The sequence below is a fragment of the Dipodomys ordii genome, unplaced genomic scaffold (assembly GCF_000151885.1).
Source record: "Dipodomys ordii isolate 6190 unplaced genomic scaffold, Dord_2.0 Scaffold51, whole genome shotgun sequence".
Lineage (NCBI taxonomy): Eukaryota > Metazoa > Chordata > Mammalia > Rodentia > Heteromyidae > Dipodomys > Dipodomys ordii.
The window spans coordinates 2,152,246-2,176,543 of record NW_012267267.1 but is presented as its reverse complement, the minus strand read 5'-3'; the positions used below and the strand labels follow the sequence as shown (position 1 = coordinate 2,176,543).

Genomic DNA, 24,298 nt, shown 5'->3' with positions numbered 1-24,298 from the left:
GCTGAATGTAAAGAGGAAGGCAAAAGAAGGAACTTGGCACACACCTGCAGTCCTACTACTCAGGAATCGGGTATGGAAAATGAGCTTGAGGCCAGCCTGGGCTACATAGACACTCTCAAGAAACAACAACAACAAAAAAAATGTTGGGGCTGGGAAGGTGGCTCAGTGGTAGAGCGGTAGAGCGCTTGCCTTGCATGCATGAGGCCCTGGGCTCCATTCCTCAGCACCACATAAGCAGGAAAAAAAAAAAGCCGGAAGTGGCGCTGTGGCTCAAGTAGTAGAGTGCTAGCCTTGAGCTGAAGAGCTGAAGGACAGCGCCCAGGCCCAGAGTTCAGGCCCACGACAGACAAAAAAAACAGAACAACTGTAAATTGTTCTCTTTCCCCTGTTCATTCATGGGCAACTAAACTGGTCTTGCCCATCACCCTGTTTGTGGGGTTTGGGTTAAGTACAAATTGTAACAAAATGCTATGTGATGAGTGCCCAAGAAATGGCAAGGGCAACCGAAGTGTCCTTGCTCTAGGCCTCTGTAGGTAAGTGTATACCCACTCTGTGACAGTCCTAGCTTATCTCTGCCCCTGCCAGCCAGGGTCCTGGTGAGTTCATTATACCTGTGCTGGCCACATTGGTTGCAATAAAAGACCCTCTGACTGAGTGCCAGTGGCTCACACCTGTAAACCTAGCTACAGGAGGCTGAGATCTCAGGATCTTGGTTCAAAGCCAGCTCAGGAAAGTGTGAGACTATCTCCAACTAACCACCAGAAAACCACAAGTGGCACTGCGGCTCAAGTGGTAGAGTGTGTTTGCCTTGAGTTGAAGAGCCCAGGGATAGCGCCTCGGCCCAGAGTTCAAGCCCCACAACTGACAAAAGGAAAAAAATCCTCTGGAGGAGTCAAGTGCCAGTGCTTCATACCTATAATCTTAACTACTCAGGATGCAGAATGAGATTCAAGGTTAGAGCCAGCCTGAGTATACAAATTACACTAATGACCGCCAACAGTCATAAGCCTGGTTCTGGTGGCTCACAGCTGTAATCCTAACTACTCAGGCAGCTGGGATCTGAGGACCACAGTTCAAAGCCAACCTGGGCAGGAAAGTCCATGAGAGACTCCTATTTCTAACCATCAAAAGTCTGGAAGTGACACTGTGGTTCAAAGTGGTAGAGTGCTAGCCTTGAGCAAAAAAGCTCAGGACAGCACCTAGGCTCTGTGTTCTAGCTCCACAACCCACAGAAAAGAATACTACAGGTGTGGCTCAAGCGGTAGAGGACCAGCTAAGTGAGAGCAAAAGACCCTGAGTTCAAGTCCCAGCATCAGTAAGAAAAAAATTTTTAAGATTCTCTCAGAACAGATAAAGAGCAGCTGACTAAATTCAGGGAGCTTCCAAAAAAAAGCAGCAGCTCTGGAAAGACTTTGGGCTCCCCAAGGAAGCGGCTGATTATGGGAACCCCAAGAATATTTCTGGACCTTCTGTCACTGAGTTGAAGGAGCCCTGGTACAACTATAGCATTTGAGCAAAGAGACATCCTGTTGTCCATCCTTGTAACACTGCCCCACCCACCCCCACACACCTTCCCCTGAATAAGGTACCTGCAACAAAGTGGTACCCCTTGGATCCAGAGGTCCAGCCCAGGAAAATTGCTCCTGCCCATTGAGAAAGGAACATGAGTGTCTGTGTGACTTGCCCAGGGCCAGTTCATTTGAGCCTTCTGAGTAGCCTGGCTAAGGATGAGACTCTTGTGACATCAGAAGCTACTCTTGGGGATGGCAGGAGCCTCTGCCAGGTCTTTAAATAGCTGTCCCATTGATCCAGCCTCACAGGTGGTGCCCGCACTGGCAGCTACCTGCTGGAGCTCAGGTTTCCTTCCTGGGTGCTGGAATCTGGCCAGGAAACCTAGTGGTCTTCCCCATTTCCTAGGGCTAGGGGTGAAGAGGGGTTCTGGCTCTCAGCAGAAATTCATAGGTGACAATACTATTCAGTAATGACTTAATGAACAATGATAATTGTAATTCAGGGTTGTAATGAGGATTAAATGTACATCAAATGCGTAGTAGGGGGATCTGGTTACCTGGTTAATCTTTGCTTGTTTGTTTTGTTTTCCTGGCTGTTATTGTTTATGCTTTCTGTGTGTTTGCATTCTGCTGCCTAATCTCCCCCCACCTTCTTTCCTCTCCTTTCCCCGCCCCCCTTTCCTGACGATGCCACCACCATTTTGTAAAGGACTCCACCTTCCCTCCAAAACTGATGGAAAAAGGAAAATATTTTAAATCTGTATCACATGACTAACAGGGTCACTCAAATTCTGGCCGGATTTAAGGTGGGTGAGAAGAAAAGCTTACTAAATGTAGGATCGCTCCATCCCCAGCCTCAAAGAAGGCCACTTTCTCTTTAAATGCAAATTACCTCCGGTCGGCTTAGCTGCCGCCACCGGCTCCGGTCCCGGGGAAGTGCAGCGGCCCAGCGGAGGGAGCTTGCACACTGCATCTGCAGACCCCAAACCATCAGGTCAGTTGTCCCAAGGGGGGGTGGGCAACGCTCTCTCTGGGCCTGACTCTGGCTCTGGAGCTGGGCGTTTGTTTGGAAGCTTGACTTGGGAGACTGAGTAGGAGAAACCTTGGGTGCTTGCTGGGGCGGGGGGTGGGGGGGGGGGGGGGGAGGGAAGCCAGGGATTCCTGCTCCAGTTCTGTCAAATCCATCACTGGGTCATGGCTGCTTTAGGCGGCAACAGAAGATGCGCCCTATCCCTTTCCACCACGCCCTGGACCCACCCATTGGGTGCCAGCCAGCCATGTGTCCGCTTTAAATGGCTAGACACTGTCCCAGAATGAGGGTCCTGGAGAGGACCCCAGCAGACCAGAGGCTGGGAGCTGGGGCTAAACAGGAAGCCGCCTAAGCTGTGCCAGTCACAGGCCCAGCTATTGTTGGAGGCCCAGGCCACGGGCTGCCTGCCCACCCACACCAGGGACTTTCTGTCTGGAAAAGGTTAAAGGGACTTAAGTTGTCCCAAGGAACTTCTGAGGATTCCTGGCATTGGCAGGTGGGTGTGGGATGAAATACAAAGGATGTTGGTTTCTAATGGGGGGCCCACAAGGAGCCCGCCCCTGTGCCCAGGCTCACCATACCCACCCTGGTGGTTATTGCCTGACACTGTGCCCTTCCCAGGAGCCAGCACCCTCACCTAGGTCACGACAGTGCTGGACAGCATCATATGGGCTGAAGCAGTTGATAAACAGTGGGCCTGGTCAGGGGACCCCTAAGCCTCAGCTAAGCACCTGCCCGCTAGTACCCACCCTGCCTCTTCCTGTGTTGGAGCCTCCAGGGCAGGGAACCCCAGCAGCACCTGGCTAACTGGCTGGCTAGCCCTTCAGCAGAACCAGGCTTCAGGTGGACCTTGGATGGTCCCAGCAAATAGGCCTGGCTGCCTGGCCCCACACAGACAAAGGGACAGTTTTGAGAGGACACATTTTAAAGTACCAGGGTCCTTCCTTTGCAGCTCGGAGGTTGCTGTGTAAAGGGACAACTTGGGCCCTCACTATCTCAGAGAGGTTGCTTCCTTCTCAGGCCAGAGGCCCAGCACCCAATGGATGACAAAAAGAAGAAACGAAGTCCCAAGCCCTGTCTAACCCAGCCAGCCCAGGCCCCAGGCACGCTAAGGAGGGTCCCCGTGCCCACCAGCCACAGCGGCTCCTTGGCTCTAGGACCCCCTCATCTGCCATCCCCGAAGCAGCGGGCCAAGTTCAAGAGGTAGGTACAGCAGGGAGGGAGGGAAAGCCCTCAACATTAGAAGGAGGAAGGTGGGAGAGCGGAGATCTTTCAGCCTTTAGGTATTAAGCAAGGATTGCTACCATCTCTGAGCTGGCTCCAGTGGATCTCTGAGCACTCAGAGATGAACGCTTATGCTCTAGTGCAAGGGAAAAAGGCCAAGGAGGCCACTTATACACAATGTGAGGCCGTGCCTGGCAGAGGGAGTGAGCACCCTGCTACTCCCGGGAAAGTCAGATGAGCCTGCTGGTCACACTGAAAAGAATGTTCTAGGCCAGCCATTGGTGGTTCACACCTATAATCCTGGCTACTCAAGAAGCTGAGATCTGAGGGTCAAGGTTCAAAGCTAGCCCAGACAGAAAAGTCCCTGTGAGACTATTATCCCCAATAAACTACTCAAAAACCAGAAGTGGAGCTATGGCTCAAACTGGAATACTGCTAGCCTTGAGCAAAAGAGCTTAGGGACAGCGTCCAGGCCCTGAAAGCAAGCCCCACAACCAACAGAAAAAAAAAATCACATTACATGAGGTAAGCCAAGCTCAGAGAGACAGACAGCACACACAGCACATGTCCTCTCTGATATGTGGAAATTACATCTAAAATATACACTGGGATATGAAAAATTATACAGGGGGCTGAGAAGGTGGCTCAGTGGTAGAGTGCTTGTCTTGCATGCATGAGGCCCTGGGTTCAATTCCTCAGCACCACAAAAGCAGGAAAAAAAAGGTAGAAGTGGCGCTGTGGCTCAAGTGGTAGTGTGCTAGCCTTGAGCTGAAGAGCTGAGGGCAGTGCCCAGGCCCAGAGTTCAGGCCCCACGACCAGACCCCCAAAAAAAAGAAAAAGAAAAATTATACAGGATTCTAGAGACTCACACACTATGAAACCAAAAGAGGATACTCTTTGGAGAGAAACACAAAGGCACAATGCTATGTGCCTCTATATTTATATAAAATAACACATATATATATATATATATATATATATATGAAACAAGATATGGAAACAAGCGATCTCTCTTTTGTTTTATATTGTTTCATTTATTTTATTATTTTTTTTTTGGTTTTGATCTGTCCTGGGGCTTGAACTCTGGGCTGGGTTCTGTCCTTGAGCTTTTCTTTTGTTCAAGGCTATTGTATAGCCACGGTGCCACTTCTGTCTTTTTCTGAGTAGTTTATTAGAGATAAGAGTCTCAGGCTAGGAAGGTGGCTCAGTAGTAGAGTGCTTGTCTCCCATGCATGAGGCCCTGGGTTCGATTCCTCAGCACCACATAAACAGAAAAATCCGGAAGTGGGTGCTGTGGCTCAAGTGGTAGAGTACTAGCCTTGAGCTGAGGGACAGCACCCAAGCCCAGAGTTCAAACCCCACGACGGACACACACACACACACACACACACACACACACACACACACAAAAGAGTCTCTTGGACTTTTCTATCCCCAAATGCTTCAAACCATGATTCCCAGAGATCAGCCTCCTGAGTAGCAAGGATTACAGGCTTGAGCCCTGGTGCCCAGCTAATTTTTATTTTTATTTTTTTGTCAGTCATAGGGTTTGAACTCTGGGCCTGGGTGCTGTCCCTGAGCTCTTCAGCTCAAGGCTAGCACTCTACCACTTGAGTCACAGCGCCAATTCCAGCCTTTTCTGTTTATGTGGTGCATAGGAATCGAACCCAGGGCCTCATGCATGTGAGGCAAGCACTCTACCACTGAGCCACCTTCACAGCCCCTCATTTTTACTTTTTGATGATTCTATTTTCTCTTTATGTATGATATATTCACATGTATATCTTCGGGAGGGTAGGGGGGTTACAAAAACTTGAGGGAAAAAGGGTGAGAAAGTGTAGCAGTGGAGCTCACTGGACACTGATGAAAGTGGACTGTATAACTCATGGGTGGAGATGGGAGGGAGAGTAAGAGAACAGATGACACTGTACAAAATTGACTTATTATCTGAGTCATGTAACTGAAATCCCTTTGTATATCACCTCTCTAATAACAATAAACTAATTATTAAAAAATCCCAAACAGGGGCTGGGAAGGTGGCTCAGTGGTAGAGCGCTTGCCTTGCATGCCTGAGGCCCTGGGTTCAATTCTTCAGCACCACATAAGCAAAAAGAAAAAAGCCAGAAGTGGCGCTGTGGCTCAAGTGGTAGAGCGCTAGCCTTGAGCTGAAGAGCTGAAGGACAGCGCCCAGGCCCAGAGTTCAGGCACCATGACCGGACCCCCCAAAAAAAATCCCAAATAAACAAAAAAAGCAGGGCTGGAGGCATGGGAGAAATTATAGAGCACTTGCTGAGAGTAGGTACTCAGTGAGTGGGACACAGCTGAAACCCAGGGTAACGTGGCAAGAACAGTAGAAAAGGCTACTAGAGAAGAGAGAGAAAGTTTTTTTTTTTTAGAAAGCAAGACAGTTTTGACAGCAATAAAGGAGCAGCTATCCCCAAATTCACTGAAAACCAAGAACAAGTGAACAAGTGACTCATCCAGTCACAGGAGGATAAGCGAAGCTCTCTGAGAATCACAATCCCCTGCGGCTTGACTCTGAGTGTGCTATTAGTAGAAAACAGACTTTCTCTCTCCTCTCTCTTGCTATTTCTCCCCCCACCCCACCCCCCACCCTCCTCCTTGTTTTTGACAGTACTGGAGTTTAAACTACGGGCCTGGAACTTGCTTGGCTTACTTATGGCTAGTATTCCATCACTCCTGCCACATCTCCAGTCTGGATTTTTACTGGTTATTTTGTAGATGGCATCTCATGGATCTTTCTGGTCAAGCTAGCTTTGAACTCCAGTCCTCCAGGTCTCAGCCTTCTGAGTAACTAGGATTACAGGAATGAGACACTGGTGCCCTGCAAAACAGACTTTCTTTTTCTTTCTTTCTTTTTGGTCGGTCGTGGAGCTTGAACTCTGTCCCTGCGCTCTTCAGCTCAAGGCAAGCGCTCTACCACTTGAGCTACAGTGCCACTTCCGGTTTTCTAATGGTTTATTAGAGACAAGACTCTCATGGAGTTTCCTGCCCAGGCTGGCTTTGAACTGCAAGTCCTCAGATCTCAGCTTCCTGAATAGCTAGGATTACAGGCATGAGCCACCGGCACCCAGCTTCTTTCTTTCTTTGCTTGTTTCTATTTCTCTCTTTCTTTCTTGTCTTTCTTTTCTCTAGTCCTGGGGCTTGAACTCAGGGCCTGGGCACTGTCCCTGAGCTTCTTTTGCTCAAGGCTAGCACTCTACCACTTGAGCCATAGCACCACTTCCAGCTTTTCCCCTTTATGTGGTACTGAGGAGTCAAACCCAGAGCTTCATGCAGACTAAGCAAGCACTCTACCACTAAGTCACATTCCCAGCCAAAACAGACACTTTTTTTTCCCTCTAGTCCTAGGGACTGAACTTGGGGCCTGAGCTTCTTTTGCTCAAGGCTAGCACTCTAACACTTGACAGCACCTCTTCTGGCTTTTTCTGTGTATGTGGTACCAAGGAATCGAACCCAAAGCTTCATGCATGCTAGGCAAGCACTCTACCACTAGGTCACATACCCAGCCCACAAAACATACTTCTTTTGCACTTCTTACCTTCTCCCATTTTACTTATTCCTTTCCCTCTACCAATCCTGGTGCCCAGAGCAAGGGCAGAACAATAACCATTTTTGTTTGTTTCTTGTGCTAGTTGGGGCTTGAACTCAAAGCCTGAGTGCTGTCCCTTAGCTTTTTCACTCCAAGTTGGCACTCTACTACTTAAACCACATCTTCATTCTGGCTTTTTTTTGTTCATTTGTCATGTGTCTTGAACTCTGGGCCTAGGCACTGTCCTAGGCAAGCGCTCTACTACTTGAACTACAGTGCCACTTCCAGTTTTCTGGTGGTTAATTGGAGATGAGTCTCATGGAGTTTCCTGCCTGGGCTGGCTTTGAACCATGATCCTTAGATCTCAGCCTCCTGAGTAGTTAGTATTACAGGCATGAGCCACGGGCACCCAGCCACTTCTGCCTTTTTCTGGTTAGAGCTAAAAGTCCTATGGACTTTCCTACCCTAGCTAGCTTCAAACAGTGATCTTCAGCTCTCAGCCTCCTAAGTAGCTAGGATTACTGACCCATAATCATCTTTATTTTGATGAGTGTATGAACAGATGAATTAATGCACAAATGGCAGTAGGCATCCAGGGATACCAGACTGCACTGCACCTTGTGATAATGGTCATGTCCATCCTACCTAGAGTGGGCAAGGAGAAATGCCGGCCTGTGCTGGCTGGAGGAGGGGCCGGCTCAGCAGGAACGCCCCTGCAGCATTCTTTCCTGACTGAGGTGACTGATGTCTATGAGATGGAAGGGGGACTGCTGAACTTACTCAATGATTTCCATTCTGGACGACTGCAGGCCTTTGGTGAGCCCTGGGGCTGGGCAGAGAGGGGATGAGAATGGGGCTGGAGCTCTGGTCTCTGAGGTATGGCTGGGGCCAGCACCCTAGGCTGGCTATCAAGGCTCATACACTGACTGTTCAGGGAAGGAATGCTCCTTCGAGCAACTGGAGCATGTTCGAGAAATGCAGGAGAAGCTGGCCCGGCTACATTTCAGCCTGGATGTGTGTGGTGAGGAGGAAGATGATGAAGAAGAGGATGGGGTCACTGAGGGGTTGCCTGAGGAGCAGAAGAAGACGATGGCTGATAGAAACTTGGACCAGCTGCTTAGCAATGTGGGTCATAAAATTGGGTGCTTTGGAGCTGGGAAGGTGGCTCAGTGGTAGAGCGCTTGCCTTGCATGCATGAGGCCCTGGGTTCGATTCCTCAGCACCACATAAGCAAAAAGAAAAAAAAAGCCGGAAGTGGCGCTGTAGCTCAAGTGGTAGAGTGCTAGCCTTGAGCTGAAGAGCTGAGGGACAGCACCCAGGCCCAGAGTTCAGGCCCCACAACCGGACCCAAAAAAAAAAAATTGGGTGCTTTGTATCCTGGGGCCCTACAGATGGGGGGAGGTACACCTTTCCAAGTTCCTGGTAGAAAGGTGAGGGTATACGGATCCAAGAAAGTTGGGGCCCACAACTTCCACCGGAAGAGGTGGAAGGGCATCTGGGTTTGTTCTGGTCTCTCTTCTAACAGAACACTTTTTTTTTTTTGTTGTTGTTGTTGATAGCTGGAAGATCTTAGTAATTCCATGTATCCTTTGAGTCTTTATGTGTGTACATTTCCCCCTTGGGGCAAGGATGAGGGAGGAGATGAGGTCAGTTTCTCTACCTTGCTCAGGAGTATTCATCCACACATAAGCAGCAGTCTTACTGCTCAGCAATAGCCACAGACCACCCCCACCCAAAGAGATCAGCATAGAATGTCCCAAATACTAGGAGAAAAGAGGATGTAGGGAATATGTTTTACCTACTGATCAAAATCTTTAATTTACCAGGCACTGGTGGCTCAGCTCTGTAATCCTAGCTACTCTGGAGGCTGAGATCTGAGGATCACAGTCCAAAGCCAGCCCAGGCAAGAAAGTGCGTGAGACTCTGCTCTTCAATTAACCACCAGAAAAGCAGAAGTGGAGCTGTGGCTCAAAGTGGTAGAGCATTAGCCTTGACCAAAAAAGCTCAGGGAAGCTGGGTGCCGGTGGCTCACGCCTGTAATCCTAGCCACTCAGGAGGCTGAGATCTGAGGATCACGGTTCAAAGCCAGCCCAGGCAGGAAACTCCGTGAGACTCTTATCTCCAATAAACCACTGGAAAACCAGAAGTGGTGCTGTGGGTCAAGCGGTAGAGCGCTCACCTTGAGCTGAAGAGCACATAGACAGCGCCCAAGCCCAGTTCAAGCCCCACGACCGACAAAAAAAGAAAAAAAAAAAAAAGCTCAGGGACAGTGTCCAGACCTGAGTTCAAGCCTCACCACTGACTTAAAAATATATATGTATATGTGTGTGTGTGTGTATTTGGTGTGCCAATCCTGGGGCTTGAACTTTGTGCCTGGGCACTATCCCTAAGATGTTTTTGCTCAAGACTAGCACTCTACTCCACTTCTGGCTGCTAAATCTCCTAGCTAGGATTACAGGCATGAGCCAATGGCACAGGCTTTGTAGTGCTAGATGATACCAATATATTATGAAGCCTGTTTGGTGTCCTCCTATCCTGGTAGCATTGAACAATTTCTTATTTACTTAGTAATCTAGACTACTTTATTTGGTCTTGTAAGAAATGAGCGCCCAAACACACACTCTCTCTCTCTCTCTCTCTCTCCCCCCCCCTTCCTTCCCTCCCTCCCTCTCCCCCCCTCTCCCTCTCTTTCTCCAGTGCGAGCTCAGCAAATCTAGCTCAAGGGCCCTGCATGAGCTGGATGAAAAGAGGCGGGGTGAGGGACTTAAGAAGAAGGGCAGGCTGGGTAGACTGGGGGTGCAGCCGGGTTGGGTCAGGCAGAATCAAAGCATCACCTTCCTTGACGGACACAGACAGAAGCTGCACCTGGCCGAGAATGCCGAGCCCGAGGAGCAGCCCGCTGCGTAGGCCTGGGACCCAGGCCCAGACGCCTCCTTCACATTCCCTTTAAACTGTGACTTTACCAACTCGGAGCTGTTCCTCAGACCCCCAGGTGCTATGGAGGTGGGGGGCGCTGGATGGAATTAAACCAAAAAGAAAGCAAGCGGCTCCATGTCCTCCTTGCCCTCTTCACGCCTCTTCTCGCCGAGAAGCCTCTGAGGGCCACGCAGGGTCTGCAGGCCCGGCTCAGGCTGGGACGAGCGGTCGGTGTCGCCCCGGAACCACACAGGGGAGCAGAGGAGAGCCGGCACTAGCGGAAGGCTGCCCGCGACGCGGAGGGGCGGGGCCTGCGTCTGCGCATGCTCAGGAGCGCCGCCGCCGCCTCCCCTGCGCAGGCGCCCGGCGTACCGTGGGGCCGTTGGCGTAAGCATGGACCGGGAACTGTTACTTCGGAGGGTGTCGTTGTTACAGGTTCGAGGCGGCGGGGTGTAGGAGTGCACTGGGGTCTCGGACTTCCCTGCTAGATGAGGCCGTCACGCTCAGTCTCCTCTCCGCGTGCCAGCCTCTGGAGCTGCTGGCGCGCGCCGCCTCCCAGGTTTCCCCCAGCGGCCCCCTCGCTCGTGCCTGGACCGGGTCCGCACGGAAGGGCTTGAAGAGAGGAGGAGGTCCAGTCCGGTCTCCTCCCTTGAACTCCCAGAGTCCCGCGCACGCTGCCCCCCATCTTCTCCGGTGACCGTGGGCCTTCTTGCAGGCCCTGGGATGACTCCAGGAAAATCCCCCAAATGCCCCTTTCCTGAAGTGATGAGACCTTCTTTCTTCTCGGTTTCCACCTCAGGCCTGCATCCGGGGCTTCTTAGTCCGGCAGCAGTTCCAGAACCTGCGAGCTGAGTATGAGGCGGTTGTGCAAGAGATCGAGGGCGACCTGGGCACACTTCAGTGGACTGCGGGCTGGATCCCCAGGCCCCGGTTTCTCCCGGAGGTAGTGCACATCCCACGAGGGCAAGTGAGGGGAAGGAGCACGTGGTAGGGGATGCAAGGGAGTGTTGGAGGCCACTCTTGCTGACGATAGGCTTCTCACTGCAAAAGGCAGCAGACTCGCCTCACACCGAGTCCTGAATTCTGCTCACTTCTTTGCTTGATCATGCCCCCATTATGCACAGAGACTTAGCTCTTGGCCTCTCAGACCTCTCTGATTTCTTAAAAGGCAAAATCTCATCGCTCCTGGAAAGCAAAAGAGAGGGTGCAAAATCCAGAGCAGGAACTATGGAGACACCTCCCATGTAAAGAATCTGAGAAAAGGGCCATGTGGGAGGAGATGATGCTGAAGAAGCCAAGAGAGAATTCATCAGATCCAGGAACTCTTCCCTGCAGAGATGACAGCCTCTGGCTTCTGGCTGAGCAGAGCAAGAAAGCCAGAAAACCTGGCCAAGAGAAAACCAGAGATACCTCCATCTCCAGGATGGAGAACCCAGGTACCAGTCTGCCTAGTTCAGGGAAACCCCTGATCCTCTCTGAGAAAGAAAGGCCTTAGCTTCCCATCTGAAAAATGAAAGGAATCCACTAAACAAGCTTTCTCCCTCCTTCCTTCCTCTGTTACTCCCTCCCTACCCCTGGTTGGGGAAAAGACATTGGGTAGGGAGCAAAGGGTTGCCAGAATCCACGGATAAACCTATTCCTAGTGTCAACACCTCGAATAATTCATGAATTTCCCCCCCCCCTTCTTCAAAGAAACCACAGGTCCAGGACTGTCCCATAGCCAGTATGAGCTCCAGGAACTCCAGTACCACCAAAGCCACTTGGCCATGGAACTATTGTGGCTACAACAAGCCATCAACAGCCGAAAGGAGGTAGACATTAACTTGGAACTCTTTTCTGAATGGGCCACAGGTGGGGTTTGGGAGAGGCCTCTTGCTATGCCCAAACAGGCTTGTATGATGCAGTATCTGTTTTCTCCCAACAGTACCTAATTCTTAAACAAACACTGAGATCCCCAGAAACAGACCAGAACAGAGACAAGCCCAGCCTGTGTCCACACCAGGGACAACAAGCCTGTGAGGAGGTCTGGTCACAATCAAGCTCCCTGCTGGAGGACCCATCCTACAGAAACAGGGCCATGGGAGAGCTGGACTATGACTCCTGCAAGAGGGAAAAATCACAGTCCCATAAATCCTCAGAAAGTCAGATCACTGAAAGCAAAATCCCTGCTGGGGCTAATGGTGACAGCTGTAGGAGGGCTAGACCACAGTTTGTATACCACCAGCCAGCCAGGATAGAGGGAACAGGTTTGCCCAAGGGCCAGACCATGGTGGATAGGCCTTTGAAGAACTCTGTCTGCAGCAGATGAAGCTCCTGGAGGATCAGACCCTCAGGGGCCTCAAATCTAGGAGCCCCTGTTCCAAGAAGGCCAGGACACAGCTGCCTATAGTCTGTCAGGATCCAGATATCAAGGACAAGTCTCGCAGAAGGTCAAACCACAAAGTGAAATACTGCCAAAGAGCCAGACTACAGAGGACAAGCCTCTCAAACAACCCAGATGAATCTGGATGGGACCTTGGCAGGGCTGGAACATGGTAGCCTGGATCTCAGGATAAAACTGTCCAAGGGCCAGACCCCCAGTGATAGATGGTCCAGAGATGGAACCTCTGTTGTACTTAGTTATGAAGGATGAGATAACTAGAGGGCTGCACTATGAAGATTAAGGCCACCTGAGAACCTGTCTTCCAACTGTCCAGAACCAGTCCAGACAGGAAAGGATCCATAGGAAGGCAGGTCATTGAAAGCGGGAGCACCAGGCTAGACAGGGGGACCCAGGGGAGCAACAGGTTCTATTTGTGAAAGTGTGATGAGGAAAATAGGCCCTCATCCTACCTTCCTGGTACCAGCTTTACCTCCAGCTCCTATCCTCAACCATTATGGCTAACAGGTTCAAGAGAAGATGCAGAAGAGAGCTGGCTAGTATGTAAGGAAGATGAAGGACCCCCTTTCATCTGCCGCCTGCTGTTCAAATTTCAGGTGAAATTCCCTGGAGAAAAGAGTGGGAGGCTTGGAGGATAATAAAGTTTTTTCTTGACTCAGCCTGGTTGCTTTCATCTCCAGCCCTTGGCCAGGACAGCTTATGGACCTCCTGTTCAATAATCACTAGAACAAGGACATTATCCCCAAAGCCAGCTTGGAGCCATGGCCCAAGACCAAAGCTAGCTATGCTCCTTGGAGAACAGCCCTCAAGCTGATTCCCCTTGCTTCCTTTGAGCTCAAAAGATTAGAATGTCTGTGCTTAAGTGGATCTCTGCCACTCCCTTACATTGAATGCTGGGTCTGCCTTGTCAGTGATCATTACCTATCCTGCTCTTGTAAGGTCTCATAAAGCCGTGGCCTTGGGGTCTGGGAAGGTGGCTCAGTAGTAGAGCACTTGCCTTGCATGCCTGAGGCCCTGGGTTCGATTCTTCAGCACCACATAAGAAAAAAAAAGCCGGAAGTGGCACTGTGGCTCAAGTGGTAGAGTGCTAGCCTTGAGCTGAAGAGCTGAGGGACAGCGCCCAGGCCCAGAGTTCAGGCCCCACGACTGGACCCGGAAAAAAAGAATTAAAAAAGTAAAATAAAGCCCTGACCTTTCAGTCAGAAAGGCAGAGAAAGTTGCATGGAAAGAGGTTCTCCCTCCCTTTCTTAGTGACTTGACCTCTGATTGGCATGACTCCCAACTTTGCCTTTGTTACCTGGCAACAGCTCCGCGTCTGGCTGAGGGTACACTATGGCGAGTAGCAGGCCAACGGCCAAAAGAGTAGTAGTGTACAGAAATGGGGACCCTTTCACCCCAGGCCACCAGCTGGTGGTGACTCAACGCCGCTACCCCACCATGGAGGCCTTCCTATATGATGTAACATCAGCCGTACAAGCCCCACTGGCTGTACGTGCCCTCTACACGCCTTGTCACGGCCACCCTGTCACCGACCTGGCAGACCTACAGAATGGAGGACAATATGTGGCTGCTGGCTTTGAACGATTCCACAAGCTCCCGTGAGTGGGCTGGGGCTGTTTCAAAAGCCCAGGGAGGGAGGGAGTGGCAGCAGCAATGGTGCCTCTCCAGTATTCACTGTGTGGGTACCAGGTTTCACTGAACCTGGGGAGAGGCAGAAGCAGTAAAAATCTGCAAGTTGTTGAGCTGAAATGCAGGTTAAATTGCTTGTTACTAAGGTTTATGCCGTGATTAGCTAGGACCCCACTATAGTCAGGACCACCTTGTGGGAAGGAGACTCTATAGGTTGAAACTTTTCCTGAAAGTTTTTTTTTTGGGGGGGTCCAGTTGTGGGGCCTGAACTCTGGGCCTGGGCGCTGTCCCTCAGCTCTTCAACTCAAGGCTAGTGCTCTACCACTTGACCCACAGCACCACTTCCGGTTTTTTTCTTTTTGCTTATGTGGCACTGAGTAATCAAACCCAGGGCCTCATGCATGCAAGGCAAGCGCTCTACTACTGAGCCACCTTCCCAGCCCCTTCCTGAAAGTTCTTAATCAGATCTCCTATCACCAACACTAAATCTGTTCTCTCCATTTTTTTAGGCACCTCAAATTCTCCTGTTAGGATCAACTTGCTCTCCAGGGTGGGAGAATTTGACATCAGAGCTTTCATTCAAATTTGGCTCCAGACTGGGGATGTGGCTTAGTGGTAGAGTACTTGCCTAGCATGCATGAAGACTTTGGTTCAATTCTTCAGTACCACATAACACGTAAAAGTCAGAAAGGACACTGTGACCTCAAGTGGTAGAACGCTAGCCTTACATAGAAGCAGCTCAGGGACAGTGCCCAAGCCCTGAGTTCAAGCCACAGGACTGGCAAAAGAAAAAAAAAATTGGCTCCTAACTTGGGTTGTGAGTCCTCAGTTGACTTATCTGGGCTTGGTCACTTAACTTCTGCAAGTGAAACAAAATCACCTGCCTGGTGAATGCAAAGGGTCTGGGATACTGTAGGCTATTGAATGTGCTTTTTTTCTTTTTTTTGGTCTGTCATGGGGCTTGAACTCTGGGCCTGGGCATTGTCCCTCAGCTCTTCAGCTCAAGTCTAGTGCTCTACTGCTTGAGCCACAGCACCACTTCTGGTTTTCTAGTGGTTTTATTGGAGATAACAGTCTCATGGACTTTCCTGCCTGGGCTGGCTTTGAACCGTGATCCTCAGATCTCAGCCTCCTAAGTAGCTAGGATTACAGGCGTGAGCCACCAGTGCCCAGCTGTTTTCTTATTCTTTAACCTTACAGTTTATGTCTGAGACCTGTCTAGATTTCCAACCTGCATCGCACTTGGGGTAGGTTCAAGTGCCTACATGTGTTCTGGACTGACCGGTGGGAGGGAGACCTGGGGAGCTGGGCCTTAAATCGACTCTCCAGAAGCTACTGGACTATGGAAGCGTCAAGATGACCTAGACCCGATTTGTCCTTTCAGCTACTTACCCCCGGGAGGGAAGAAGCCAGGTGGAAAGACCGGCAGACCACAAGTGAGTCCTAGGAGAGGCTGGCCCCATCTCTGTCCTCCCATCCTTCTTGGGATTGCTCCAGTTTGGTCTGGGAGGTCAGGGGCTCTGGAAGAAAGAGGAGCTTCTGGTTCTGTAGGGCCCTCTATACCTCTATACCTGTGTATCTGGAGCCTGCTGCTGTTCTTCCTGGGACTAGAAGATATTATTAGCCCCAACCCCTGCCCCAATATTTTACCTTGCCTCCAGGATGTGGCCCTCCCAAAGGAAGGGGAATCTGTGAAACACTCATGGGATGGGGGTGGGAGGTTTTAAGATGACTGGAAATGCGTTAGTGAAAGGTATGACTAGTGTCCTCCCTCCTTGCCCCTTTTCCTGCCCAGCTGGTTCCAACCTATTCACCCCAGGATCCTTAGGCTGACCCCTCCATAATGAAAGCCCTTCTCTCTCCTGATCTGGGGGCCTTACTTGGGTTTCAGGACCCTCCCAGGACTTGCTACCAGTGTGATGGGGCCCTTGGACAATGGCTTCCTGCAGGTGCCCCCTGCTATATCCAGTGAGTGCCAGTGTCAGGGAACAAGGGGCAGAGACTTCTGTTTCAGTGACATTATGAACATGGGGGTGGCTTTTTCCCCCAGTTACTGGTGGGAGATAAAGAATCATTGGTGGGTGAAAATGGGCTGGCACAGTGATTCTCACAGTTTTGTGGCTCATGTTACCTTCTCATATGTAGGAAGTCCTGAGGACCCTCCTCTCATCCGTTGCCCTTTATCTTAGTGTGTTCAGGAATGGGGACCTGCTAAGTCCCCCATTTAGTCTGAAGTTGTCTCAGGCTGCCATTGAGGAATGGGCAACTGTGTTGAAGCTCCTGACTGAGAAAGTCAAGTTGCAGACTGGGGCTGTACACAAGTAAGTATGGGAAGGGGCAGAGGCCCAAAGTCCCCAGAGTCTCCCCTACTGGTTTCAGGGAGCATGAAAAGGCCAAGGGAAAGTATGCTCTTTCAATATAGAGAAAGGTCCCTTTGGCCCACCCCACGGAGCCAGGGCAGAATCCAGGTACCAGGTTCCCAGAGGCCAGAGGGCACCCTGGAGTAGCTGTGACCCACAATGCCCCTCCAATACCTGCTGAATCTGAAGCAGAATCTAGCCCATTGGCCCTCACCTTTCCCCTAGACTCTACACACTGGAGGGGGTCCCGCTGTCTGCAGGGATGGCTCTTGTGAATGGCCATTACTATGTAGCTGTGGGAGAGGATGAATTCAAGGCCCTGCCTTATCTGGAGCTGCTGGTGCCCAGCCCCTCCCTGCCCAGGGGCTGCTGGTATGTACTTGGGAGGCTCAGGGCACTGGGTGTGGCTGAGGCTGCCCTCAGAGCTGTGCGCTCTCATTCTTTGTCTTCCTTTGCCCAACACAGCCTTTCCTTTCATTGCAGGTATCCTCTGAACCCAAAGTATGGGCCCCACAGGCGGGAGGTAGGTGATCCAGTCCCACTGAGGTGGGAAGGAAGGGGAGTAACTGACTGAGAACTCTGGCCTAATCTCACTGCACCCTTTCAATTATCTCATGAAATGAGATTATCCCCATTGTCAGTAGGTAGAAACGGGAGCTCAGCAAGTTCAGGGTGACAAGTTACTGAGTGGCACAGGCCAGAACAGCACTGTGACTTTCAGGATGGGTTGCAGAATCTAACACCTTGCAGCCGGGTGGGGGAGGGAGGGAGGAGGCTCATGCCTGTAATCCTAGCCCAGGGGAGGAAAGTCTGTGAGACTCTTATCTCCAATTAACCACTCAGAAAACTGGAAGTGGCTCAGGTGGTATAGTGCTAGCTTTGAGCTGAAGAGCTCAGGGACAGCGCCCAGGCTCAGAGTTCAAGCCCCATGACCACCACCACACACAACAAAAAGAATCTAACACCTTTCTATACTGGATGCTGGGAGAGAATTGTCATACCTGGCTTAGGGAGGACCCAAGGAGACAGCAGCTCCCCATCCTCCTCCAGGCCTGGACACTCCCAGGAGACGAGCCAGTGAGCATGAGCACAGGGGTGGGGCACAGTTTGGCTTTACCCAGGACATTTTCCAGCGCCAGGTGCCAGCTGTTGTCCCAGGATAGGCAGTCTGATGGGAGGAGGGGACAAAGGGGGAGGATATGGACTGAGAAGATACAACACTGCTTTTCCCAAGCTCCCTCAGGCACTGGGACACTGGAGCCTAGACCAGGAATAGGAAAAGTGAGAACAGCCCACAACCAGGGTCCTTTCTATACCCTCAGGGCAACAGGGCACCTGACACCCTGCACTCTCCAGAGGAAGCAGCAGGACAAACTGAGCCCTCTGCTTTCTATGCCAGACCCCAGCAGGCTATTCAGTCAAGAAACATTCTTCCTACTCCCTCATTTCCATCAGGTGAGGTAATCCAGGACTGGGACCAAACCCAGGGCCTTGTGCATGCACCTTAGTGACAAGATGATCCCTGCTGCTATGGGAGGCATTGGCAGGGGCAGTCACTTATCCCCCACCTGCACATCTAGTCCCTTGCTTCTCCAAAAGGATTTCCCATGTGAAAGAAGCACATGGAAGTGGCAACGGTTCACTCAAAGCCATGAGGCTGGGGCTGGCTTAGTGGTAGAGTGCTTGCCTTGCATGCATGAGGCCCTGGGTTTGATTCCTCAGCACCACATAAGCAAAAAAGAAAAAAGCCAGAAGTGGCGCTGTGGCTCAAGTGGTAGAGTACTAGCCTTGAGCTGAAGAGTTGAGGGACAGCGCCCAGGCCCAGAATCCTGGCCCCACGACCGGACCCCCCTCCTCCCTCCCCCCAAAAAAGCCATGAGGCTTCAGGGGTAGATTTACAAGGGTTTGGGATGGGAGCCAAATGCCTGCTTCTCAACTTCCCTGTCCCCCTCTAAGTAGGGAGGGATGTAGAACAAGGGTCAGAGAAGAGAAAGTGGCTGGTAGAGAAGACAAAAGGAGGCTGAGGCCCCTGGCACTGATGGTTATCAGCTAATGTTGCTTCCCTCACTAGGAGTGAAGGGAGTGTACAGGGCTCCTCACCCAAGGAAGGAGACAGCAGGGGCCCAGGAAGTTGCAGATGATAAAGACACTTGGCCGGAGGAGCCTTTAGATCAGGTAGGCCAATGGATGAGAAAGTGGAATGGAGATGGGAGGAGTTCTGAGCTAGAGACTGGCAGTGGTGGGCCATAGGAACAGTCCTCTCACTGTGACTGTAAGCAGATCTCTAACATCTCAGAGCTTGACCTCTCCTTAAATCTTTAGTGTTCTCTTTTCCTGGGGTTGAGGATCTCCTGGCTGGGGCTGTAGGCAGGCATGCTTATGGCTCTCCACCTCCTCCAGAAGGCAGCACAAACAGTAGAAGAAGCCCTGTCCTTGGAACACCAGTCTTAGGCTGGGGCTACACCTCCAGCCTCAGTCCATGCTGTGCCACCTGGAGAGCCCCAGAAACTGGGGACACGGACTTGTCATCTTTTGTCTCTGGCCTCTACCAGCCTGTTATAGGAAGCCATGTGTCTCCAGGACTCACAGGAGAGCCCTGGCCTCCTCAAATCTTCCCCATCTTCTTGTCCTTAAGCCCATATCCCAGTAGTCTTCCTTTCTCTCTGGTCACAGCATCCCTTGCTGGGGAGGCTAGTTCCTTATGTCAGATTCTTGTCCAGAGAAAGGAATCTTTACCTGAATTTGGAAGAGAGATCACAATAAAAGAACACTTATTAAGCTCTGTGTGTTTAATGATTTATTGAGGCTGCAAGTGGCCAGTTGTGTTGGGTGTTGCAGGTAGCTCTTACCAGGCTCACAGTTGTCTGTTTGAGAGGGGCTGGCAGTAAAGCAATTTCACCCTCCTCATAGATGGGTAGGGAGCTTAACAGCTCATCTTTCCTACACCCTTTCCCCCTCAGTTTCATCAACATCAGCAAGGCACTCTGACTGAAACATAGAGACCTCCTAGTCACACTTCTGGTTCAGAGACTGCAGCTTGCCCTGCTGCCAGGGCTCTGCAGACCATAACAGTCCAGAACAGGTCAAATTAATAGTGGCTGCATAACAGTGGCCTGAGATAACACAGGAAGAAAGCAGCTGGGCAGAATGGCTGCTGAGGGTAAGGATAAAGTCTCCTGTGCTGAATCACAGCAGCTGAACACTGCTCAAAGGTTAAAAAACGTATTGTGCTCCACGAGGTAGATGTTCCCATACGAGATGAGGAAGCCGAGGCTCAGGGAGGGCAAGTGCTAGGCCCATCCGCTCACTGCCTGCACCCATGGCCCAGGAGCTTCCTAGTGATGGCAGAGCTTGAGGTGGGAATTAGCCCACTAAAAGGTAGATGGTGGCCCCTGGGCCTTGTTCACTGAGCTTGTGATGCAAAGTGTAATTCCTGTTACAGTGAGCACCATGCCAGCGACCGCTCCTGGGATAAAGAGCAGACATTAAGGGGCTCAGACTGGAGGTATAGTTCAAGTAGTATAGCACTCACCTAGAAAATGCAAGCTCCTGAGTTAAAACCCCAGTGCCACCAAAAAGGAAAAAGAAATCAAGGGGCTCTGAGCCCATTCATGCCAGTAGGAAGGAACTGGCACAGGGCTGATGGGCTCAGATGGGGTCTGGTCATAATTCCCACCCACAGACTGCCCCGGAAGGAAACTAATGGCCACCAGGAGGCAGGAGAGCTGCAGAGGAAAGGCAGGATGGAAGAAGGGCCCCTCCTCTCCCACTCATGAAGGACGGACTCTAGGAAGCAGCTATATCCCACACTCACAGCAGCCTGACTTACGTTTTCCACCAATATCTTCTCCAAGGACCTTCCCAACCATCAGCGTGAAGACAATGGCTAGAGAGTTACAGATGGGCACTGCTAGGGTCAGATCTGGGTAGGAAGAAGAAGAAGAATCCCTGAGATGAAAAAATGTCTTTCTAGGTACAAAACATTTTCTTTTTTTTTTGTCATGGGGCTTGAACTCAGGACCTGGGTGCTGTTCCTGAGCTTTTTCACTCAAGGTAGCATTCTACCTCTTTAAGTCAATAGCACCACTTCCAGTTTTCTGGTGGTTAACTGAAGATAAGAGTCTCATGCCAGGCGCCTGTGGCTCACGCCTGTAATCCTAGCTACTCAGGAGGCTGAGATCTGAGGATTATGGCTCAAAGCCAGCCTGGGCAGCAAAGTCCACGAGACTCTTATCTCCAATAAACTACCAGAAGACCAGAAGTGACACTGTGGCTCAAGTGGTATAGTGTTCGCCTTGAGCTGAAGAGCTGAGGGACAGTGTCCAGGCCCAGAGTTCAAACCCTACGACTCACAAAAAAAAAAAAAAAAAAAGAGCTGAGGGACAGTGTCCAGGCCCAGAGTTCAAACCCTACGACTCACAAAAAAAAAAAAAAAAAAAAGGCTCAGAGGGCTGAGAATGGGGCATGCCCTGGGTTTGATTCCTCAGTACTACATAAAAAAAAAAGCCAGAAGTGGCACTGTGGCTCAAGTGGTAGAGCACTAACCTTGAGAACAGAGAGGCTCAGGGATAGAGCTCAGGCCCTGAGTTCAAGCCCCAGGACTGGAAAAAATAAAATAAAAAAGATATCATGGAACAGTTATGGTGACATACTCCTGCAATTAATTCCAATACTCAAGAGGCAGAAGTGGGAGGAAGATCTGAAGATTGAGGTTTGAAGCCAGCCCAGGCAGGAAAGGCTATGGTTGTAAGGCTTGAACTCTGGGCTTGGGTGCTGTCCCTGTGCACTTCAGCTCAAGACAAGCATTCTACTGCCTAAGCCACAGTGCCGGTTCTGGTTTTCTGGTGGTTAATTGGAGATAAGAGTCTCACAGACTTTCCTGCCTAGGCTTGCTTTGAACTGCCTCAGATCTTAGCCTCCTGAGTAACTAGGATTACAGGCATGAGCCCTGCACCTGGCTCTGTAAGACTCTTATTTCCAATTAATTACTAGAAAACCAGAAGTGGAGCTGTAGTTCAAAGTGGTAGAGTGCTAGCATTGAGCACAAAAGTTCAGAGACAGCACCCAGGCCCTGAGCTCAAGCCCCACAACTGGAAAAAAAAAAAAAAAAAGGAAGACATAGATAAGTAAAATAACCTAAAGCAAAATGGCTAAGAGGCCCAATTCAAGTATAAAGTGCTTTCCTAGCAAGCATAAGGCCCTGAGTTCAAACTACAATTCTATGTGTTATAGTGTAGTTCAATTGATAAAGTGTTTTTAGTCCTTTCCTAGCATATACAAGGATATGGGTTAAATCCCCAGTAAAACACACACACACACACACAACTAAGCCTGGTAGTAAACATCTGGGAGGCAAGTGACTCTCAAGTTGAATATCACTCAGTCACAATAAAATAAATAAATAAGGCCAGATGCTGGTGGCTTATGCCTATAATCCTAGCTACTCAGGTGGCTGAGATGTAAGATCAGCTAGCCTAGGGAAGAAAAGTCCATGAAACACGTATTACCAAAAAACTGGGAATTGGAGATGTGATTCAAATGGTAGAGCACTAGCCTTCAATGACAAAGCTATGGGACTGTGCCCAGGCCCTGAGTTCAAGCCCCAGTACTGGCATCAAATAATAAATAATTGAAAAAATAAAAGAAAGAAAGAGAAAGAAAAGAGAAACTACTGCTTTTGTGGCTACTCACTAAAACACATGCTAAAAATAGTGGCTACTGTTTTATCAGAAAAGATGAATATTGCTGGGTATGGTGCTACATGTCTATAATCCCAGTATTTGAGAGGCTCAGACAGGAGGATTCTAAGTTCTAAGCCAACTTGAGGTACACAGTGAGAACTTGTCTCCAGCAAATAAACCAAAGCCAATACTTGAGGCAGCAAGTGTATCAAGTGCTGCTGCACAAGACCAGCTCCAGTGCCTGGCCATGTGCTTGTCACCAACCCACTTTGTCCTTGCAACTCAAAAAGCGTACAAATAGGGAACCCAAAGCAGATACTCTCCCTGACTGAAGGCAACAAAGTGTTTCTGGTTCACTAGACAGAAAAGCTCTACACCAGAGACCCACCTGTTGATGCCAAGGTGAGGTAGTAGAGGAGGGAGCCACACTGGTTGAGGAGAAAGGGCATCAGGTACTGGAAACAGGAGAGATGTGAAGTCAGTGTGACTGAGCAGCATGGCCTTCTTTGAGCTTCTAGCATCTGCCCTTCCTTGGAAGAAGGGGTAGTTCTAAGAGCCCACTAAGTCCTCCGAGGAGCGCCCTTCTGGAGCAGAAACAGATCCAATCTACCTGTTTCCCCTAAATACCTTCCCTCAGCTCTGCTGGTTTCTTTTTTTGGGGGGGGGCAGTCATGGGGCCAGTTGTCGGGCTTGAACTCTGAGCCTGGGCACTATCCCTCAGTTCTTCAGCTCAAGGTTTGCACTCTAGTTCTTGAGCCACTTCTGGCTTTTATCGTTTATGTAGTGCTGAGGAATTGAACCCAGGGCCTCATGCATGCAAGGCAAGCACTCTACCACTGAGCCACCTTCCCAGCCCCAGCCACTCTTACATCTCTTCTTGCCCTAACCCTTGAGAAGCTGTGTCCTGACCAGCCTTTCCCACCAGCATGCCCAGGCCAACTTGGGACCAGAGGCAGTACTCCATAGCCCTTCTCACCTTCTCCCAGGGCCAGCTGGGTCCAAGCCCTCCCTCTGGAAAGGTTTGCGATGGTTTCCTTATATAATGGGCAGGGTCACAATAGTAACATACTCACTGAAGCCATAGAGTGGGCACATGGGATGAAGTAGGCCCATCGCTAAGAGCTTTATGTGTCTCACCGCTTAAATCTTTCAACTGCCCTGTAAGATGGTTATCATTATAATTCCCACTTTTGCTGATGATGAAACTGAGGCTCAAAGAGGACAAGACTCCTGGAAGAGGAGGCCCTGGCCTTCACCCGTTACCTCAAACTGCTTAGCCACTACTCCTCAGGAGAGAGGGAGAAAGAAGGGGGTTCACAGACGCACCTCGGTATTCAAGAAAAGGGTCTTCATCTCCTGTAGCAACTGGCGGACCCAGGTCGGCTCCTGAACCTGCTGCAGGCCGGCCGAGGCCCGCTTCAGCAGCGGCTGCGTGCCCCCCCACAGCGCGGCCACCAGGACCAGAGCCAGCACCTGCCCTGAGTGCACACGCGTGGAAGGTTCGAGCCGCCCGCCCGACGCCCCCCGCACGGACGCCCGCCGGCCTCGCCCCGCTCCCGCCCGCACCGCCCCCCTTCCCTCCGGGACGCGGATCGGGAGCCTGCGTCTGGGGCTCGGGGCACCAGACAAGTCACTGAGCTGGGGGTCGGGAGGCCCGCGGGGGGCGGGGCCGGCTACCCACCCAGAGACGCCGCCATGGCAACGCTGCTCTCTTTTACTTCCGGGAACGAGGCGGGTGGCGACCCATAACCCGGAAGTCTATCCACGACCTCTTCCGGCCCGGCTCACATTGCCTCTGTCTTAGCGTCACCGCCGGGATGGTAAGCTCCCGGGGCGCGGGGGCGCGGGTGGGGGTCCCGCGTCCCAGTGGGCCCTGAGTCTTCCCCCGTCCTGTCCCCACAGAAGCCGATCCTCCTGCAAGGCCATGAGCGGTCCATCACGCAGATCAAGTATAACCGCGAGGGAGACCTCCTCTTCACCGTGGCCAAGGACCCGGTGAGCGGCGGCCGCGGGC

General features: G+C 51.0%; 5 protein-coding genes across 11 annotated transcripts in view; 4 read left to right on the top strand and 1 right to left on the bottom strand.

Moving 5' to 3' along the window:
• Positions 1–2,203: 2,203 nt before the first annotated feature.
• Positions 2,204–10,364, top strand: Ccdc28b (coiled-coil domain containing 28B). 6 transcript variants are annotated; one of them, XM_013020613.1, is made up of 6 exons: positions 2,204–2,317; positions 3,562–3,744; positions 7,968–8,134; positions 8,253–8,443; positions 8,878–8,900; positions 10,171–10,364. In XM_013020613.1, the coding sequence occupies exons 2-6, from the start codon at positions 3,581–3,583 to the stop codon at positions 10,223–10,225; spliced, it is 600 nt and encodes a 199-aa protein (XP_012876067.1). In that variant the 5' UTR covers positions 2,204–2,317; positions 3,562–3,580; the 3' UTR covers positions 10,226–10,364. The 6 variants fall into 6 exon arrangements, with proteins under 6 accessions (XP_012876067.1, XP_012876066.1, XP_012876064.1 ...); XM_013020612.1 differs by lacking the exon at positions 2,204–2,317 and adding an exon at positions 2,418–2,504 and having other exon boundaries at positions 3,558–3,744; XM_013020610.1 differs by lacking the exon at positions 2,204–2,317 and adding an exon at positions 2,418–2,505.
• A 230-nt stretch (positions 10,365–10,594) lies between these two features.
• On the top strand, positions 10,595–13,265 carry Iqcc (IQ motif containing C). Of its 2 annotated transcripts, XM_013020549.1 has the most exons (6): positions 10,595–10,669; positions 11,034–11,177; positions 11,403–11,670; positions 11,927–12,045; positions 12,159–12,257; positions 13,122–13,265. In XM_013020549.1, exons 1-6 carry the CDS (start codon positions 10,628–10,630, stop codon positions 13,152–13,154), a joined length of 705 nt encoding a protein of 234 aa, XP_012876003.1. In that variant the 5' UTR covers positions 10,595–10,627; the 3' UTR covers positions 13,155–13,265. The 2 variants fall into 2 exon arrangements, with proteins under 2 accessions (XP_012876003.1, XP_012876002.1); XM_013020548.1 differs by having other exon boundaries at positions 12,159–13,265.
• Positions 13,266–13,946: 681 nt separating this feature from the next.
• Positions 13,947–19,054, top strand: Dcdc2b (doublecortin domain containing 2B). The gene is made up of 9 exons (XM_013020494.1): positions 13,947–14,212; positions 15,628–15,679; positions 16,135–16,211; positions 16,433–16,564; positions 16,829–16,975; positions 17,087–17,126; positions 17,926–18,058; positions 18,675–18,778; positions 19,004–19,054. Exons 1-9 carry the CDS (start codon positions 13,947–13,949, stop codon positions 19,052–19,054), a joined length of 1,002 nt encoding a protein of 333 aa, XP_012875948.1.
• Positions 19,055–19,391: 337 nt separating this feature from the next.
• Positions 19,392–24,024, bottom strand: Tmem234 (transmembrane protein 234). Its single transcript, XM_013020603.1, has 5 exons — positions 23,966–24,024; positions 23,611–23,762; positions 22,673–22,739; positions 20,433–20,525; positions 19,392–20,069 (listed from the first exon to the last, which is right to left on the bottom strand). The coding sequence occupies exons 1-5, from the start codon at positions 23,979–23,981 to the stop codon at positions 19,975–19,977; spliced, it is 423 nt and encodes a 140-aa protein (XP_012876057.1). The 5' UTR covers positions 23,982–24,024; the 3' UTR covers positions 19,392–19,974.
• Positions 24,025–24,028: 4 nt separating this feature from the next.
• Positions 24,029–24,298, top strand: part of Eif3i (eukaryotic translation initiation factor 3, subunit I) — a 7,808-nt gene continuing 7,538 nt past the window's right edge. The window contains exons 1-2 of the mRNA XM_013020602.1: positions 24,029–24,104; positions 24,187–24,279. Of these exons, the coding sequence (XP_012876056.1) occupies positions 24,102–24,104; positions 24,187–24,279 (96 nt within the window). The 5' untranslated portion in view covers positions 24,029–24,101. The remainder of the gene's footprint in view (positions 24,105–24,186; positions 24,280–24,298) is intronic.

Bases quoted from the DNA above. Each gene is read 5' to 3' on its own strand.
- Iqcc (XM_013020548.1), top strand. From the start codon at position 10,628: ATGGACCGGGAACTGTTACTTCGGAGGGTGTCGTTGTTACAG. The intron at 10,670-11,033 runs GTTCGAGGCGGC...TTTCCACCTCAG, and splicing joins GGAGGGTGTCGTTGTTACAG to GCCTGCATCCGGGGCTTCTT. The intron at 12,046-12,158 runs GTAGACATTAAC...TTCTCCCAACAG, and splicing joins CCATCAACAGCCGAAAGGAG to TACCTAATTCTTAAACAAAC.
- Ccdc28b (XM_013020613.1), top strand. From the start codon at position 3,581: ATGGATGACAAAAAGAAGAAACGAAGTCCCAAGCCCTGTCTAACCCAG. The intron at 8,135-8,252 runs GTGAGCCCTGGG...CTGACTGTTCAG, and splicing joins TGGACGACTGCAGGCCTTTG to GGAAGGAATGCTCCTTCGAG. The intron at 8,444-8,877 runs GTGGGTCATAAA...TGTTGTTGATAG, and splicing joins TGGACCAGCTGCTTAGCAAT to CTGGAAGATCTTAGTAATTC.
- Dcdc2b (XM_013020494.1), top strand. From the start codon at position 13,947: ATGGCGAGTAGCAGGCCAACGGCCAAAAGAGTAGTAGTGTACAGAAAT. The intron at 16,565-16,828 runs GTAAGTATGGGA...CCTTTCCCCTAG, and splicing joins CAGACTGGGGCTGTACACAA to ACTCTACACACTGGAGGGGG. The intron at 18,059-18,674 runs GTGAGGTAATCC...TTCCCTCACTAG, and splicing joins TACTCCCTCATTTCCATCAG to GAGTGAAGGGAGTGTACAGG.
- Tmem234 (XM_013020603.1), bottom strand. The intron at 20,526-22,672 runs GTGGGTCTCTGG...CTTCCTACCCAG, and splicing joins CCTCACCTTGGCATCAACAG to ATCTGACCCTAGCAGTGCCC. The intron at 20,070-20,432 runs GTAAGTCAGGCT...TCTTTATCCCAG, and splicing joins AGAAGATATTGGTGGAAAAC to GAGCGGTCGCTGGCATGGTG.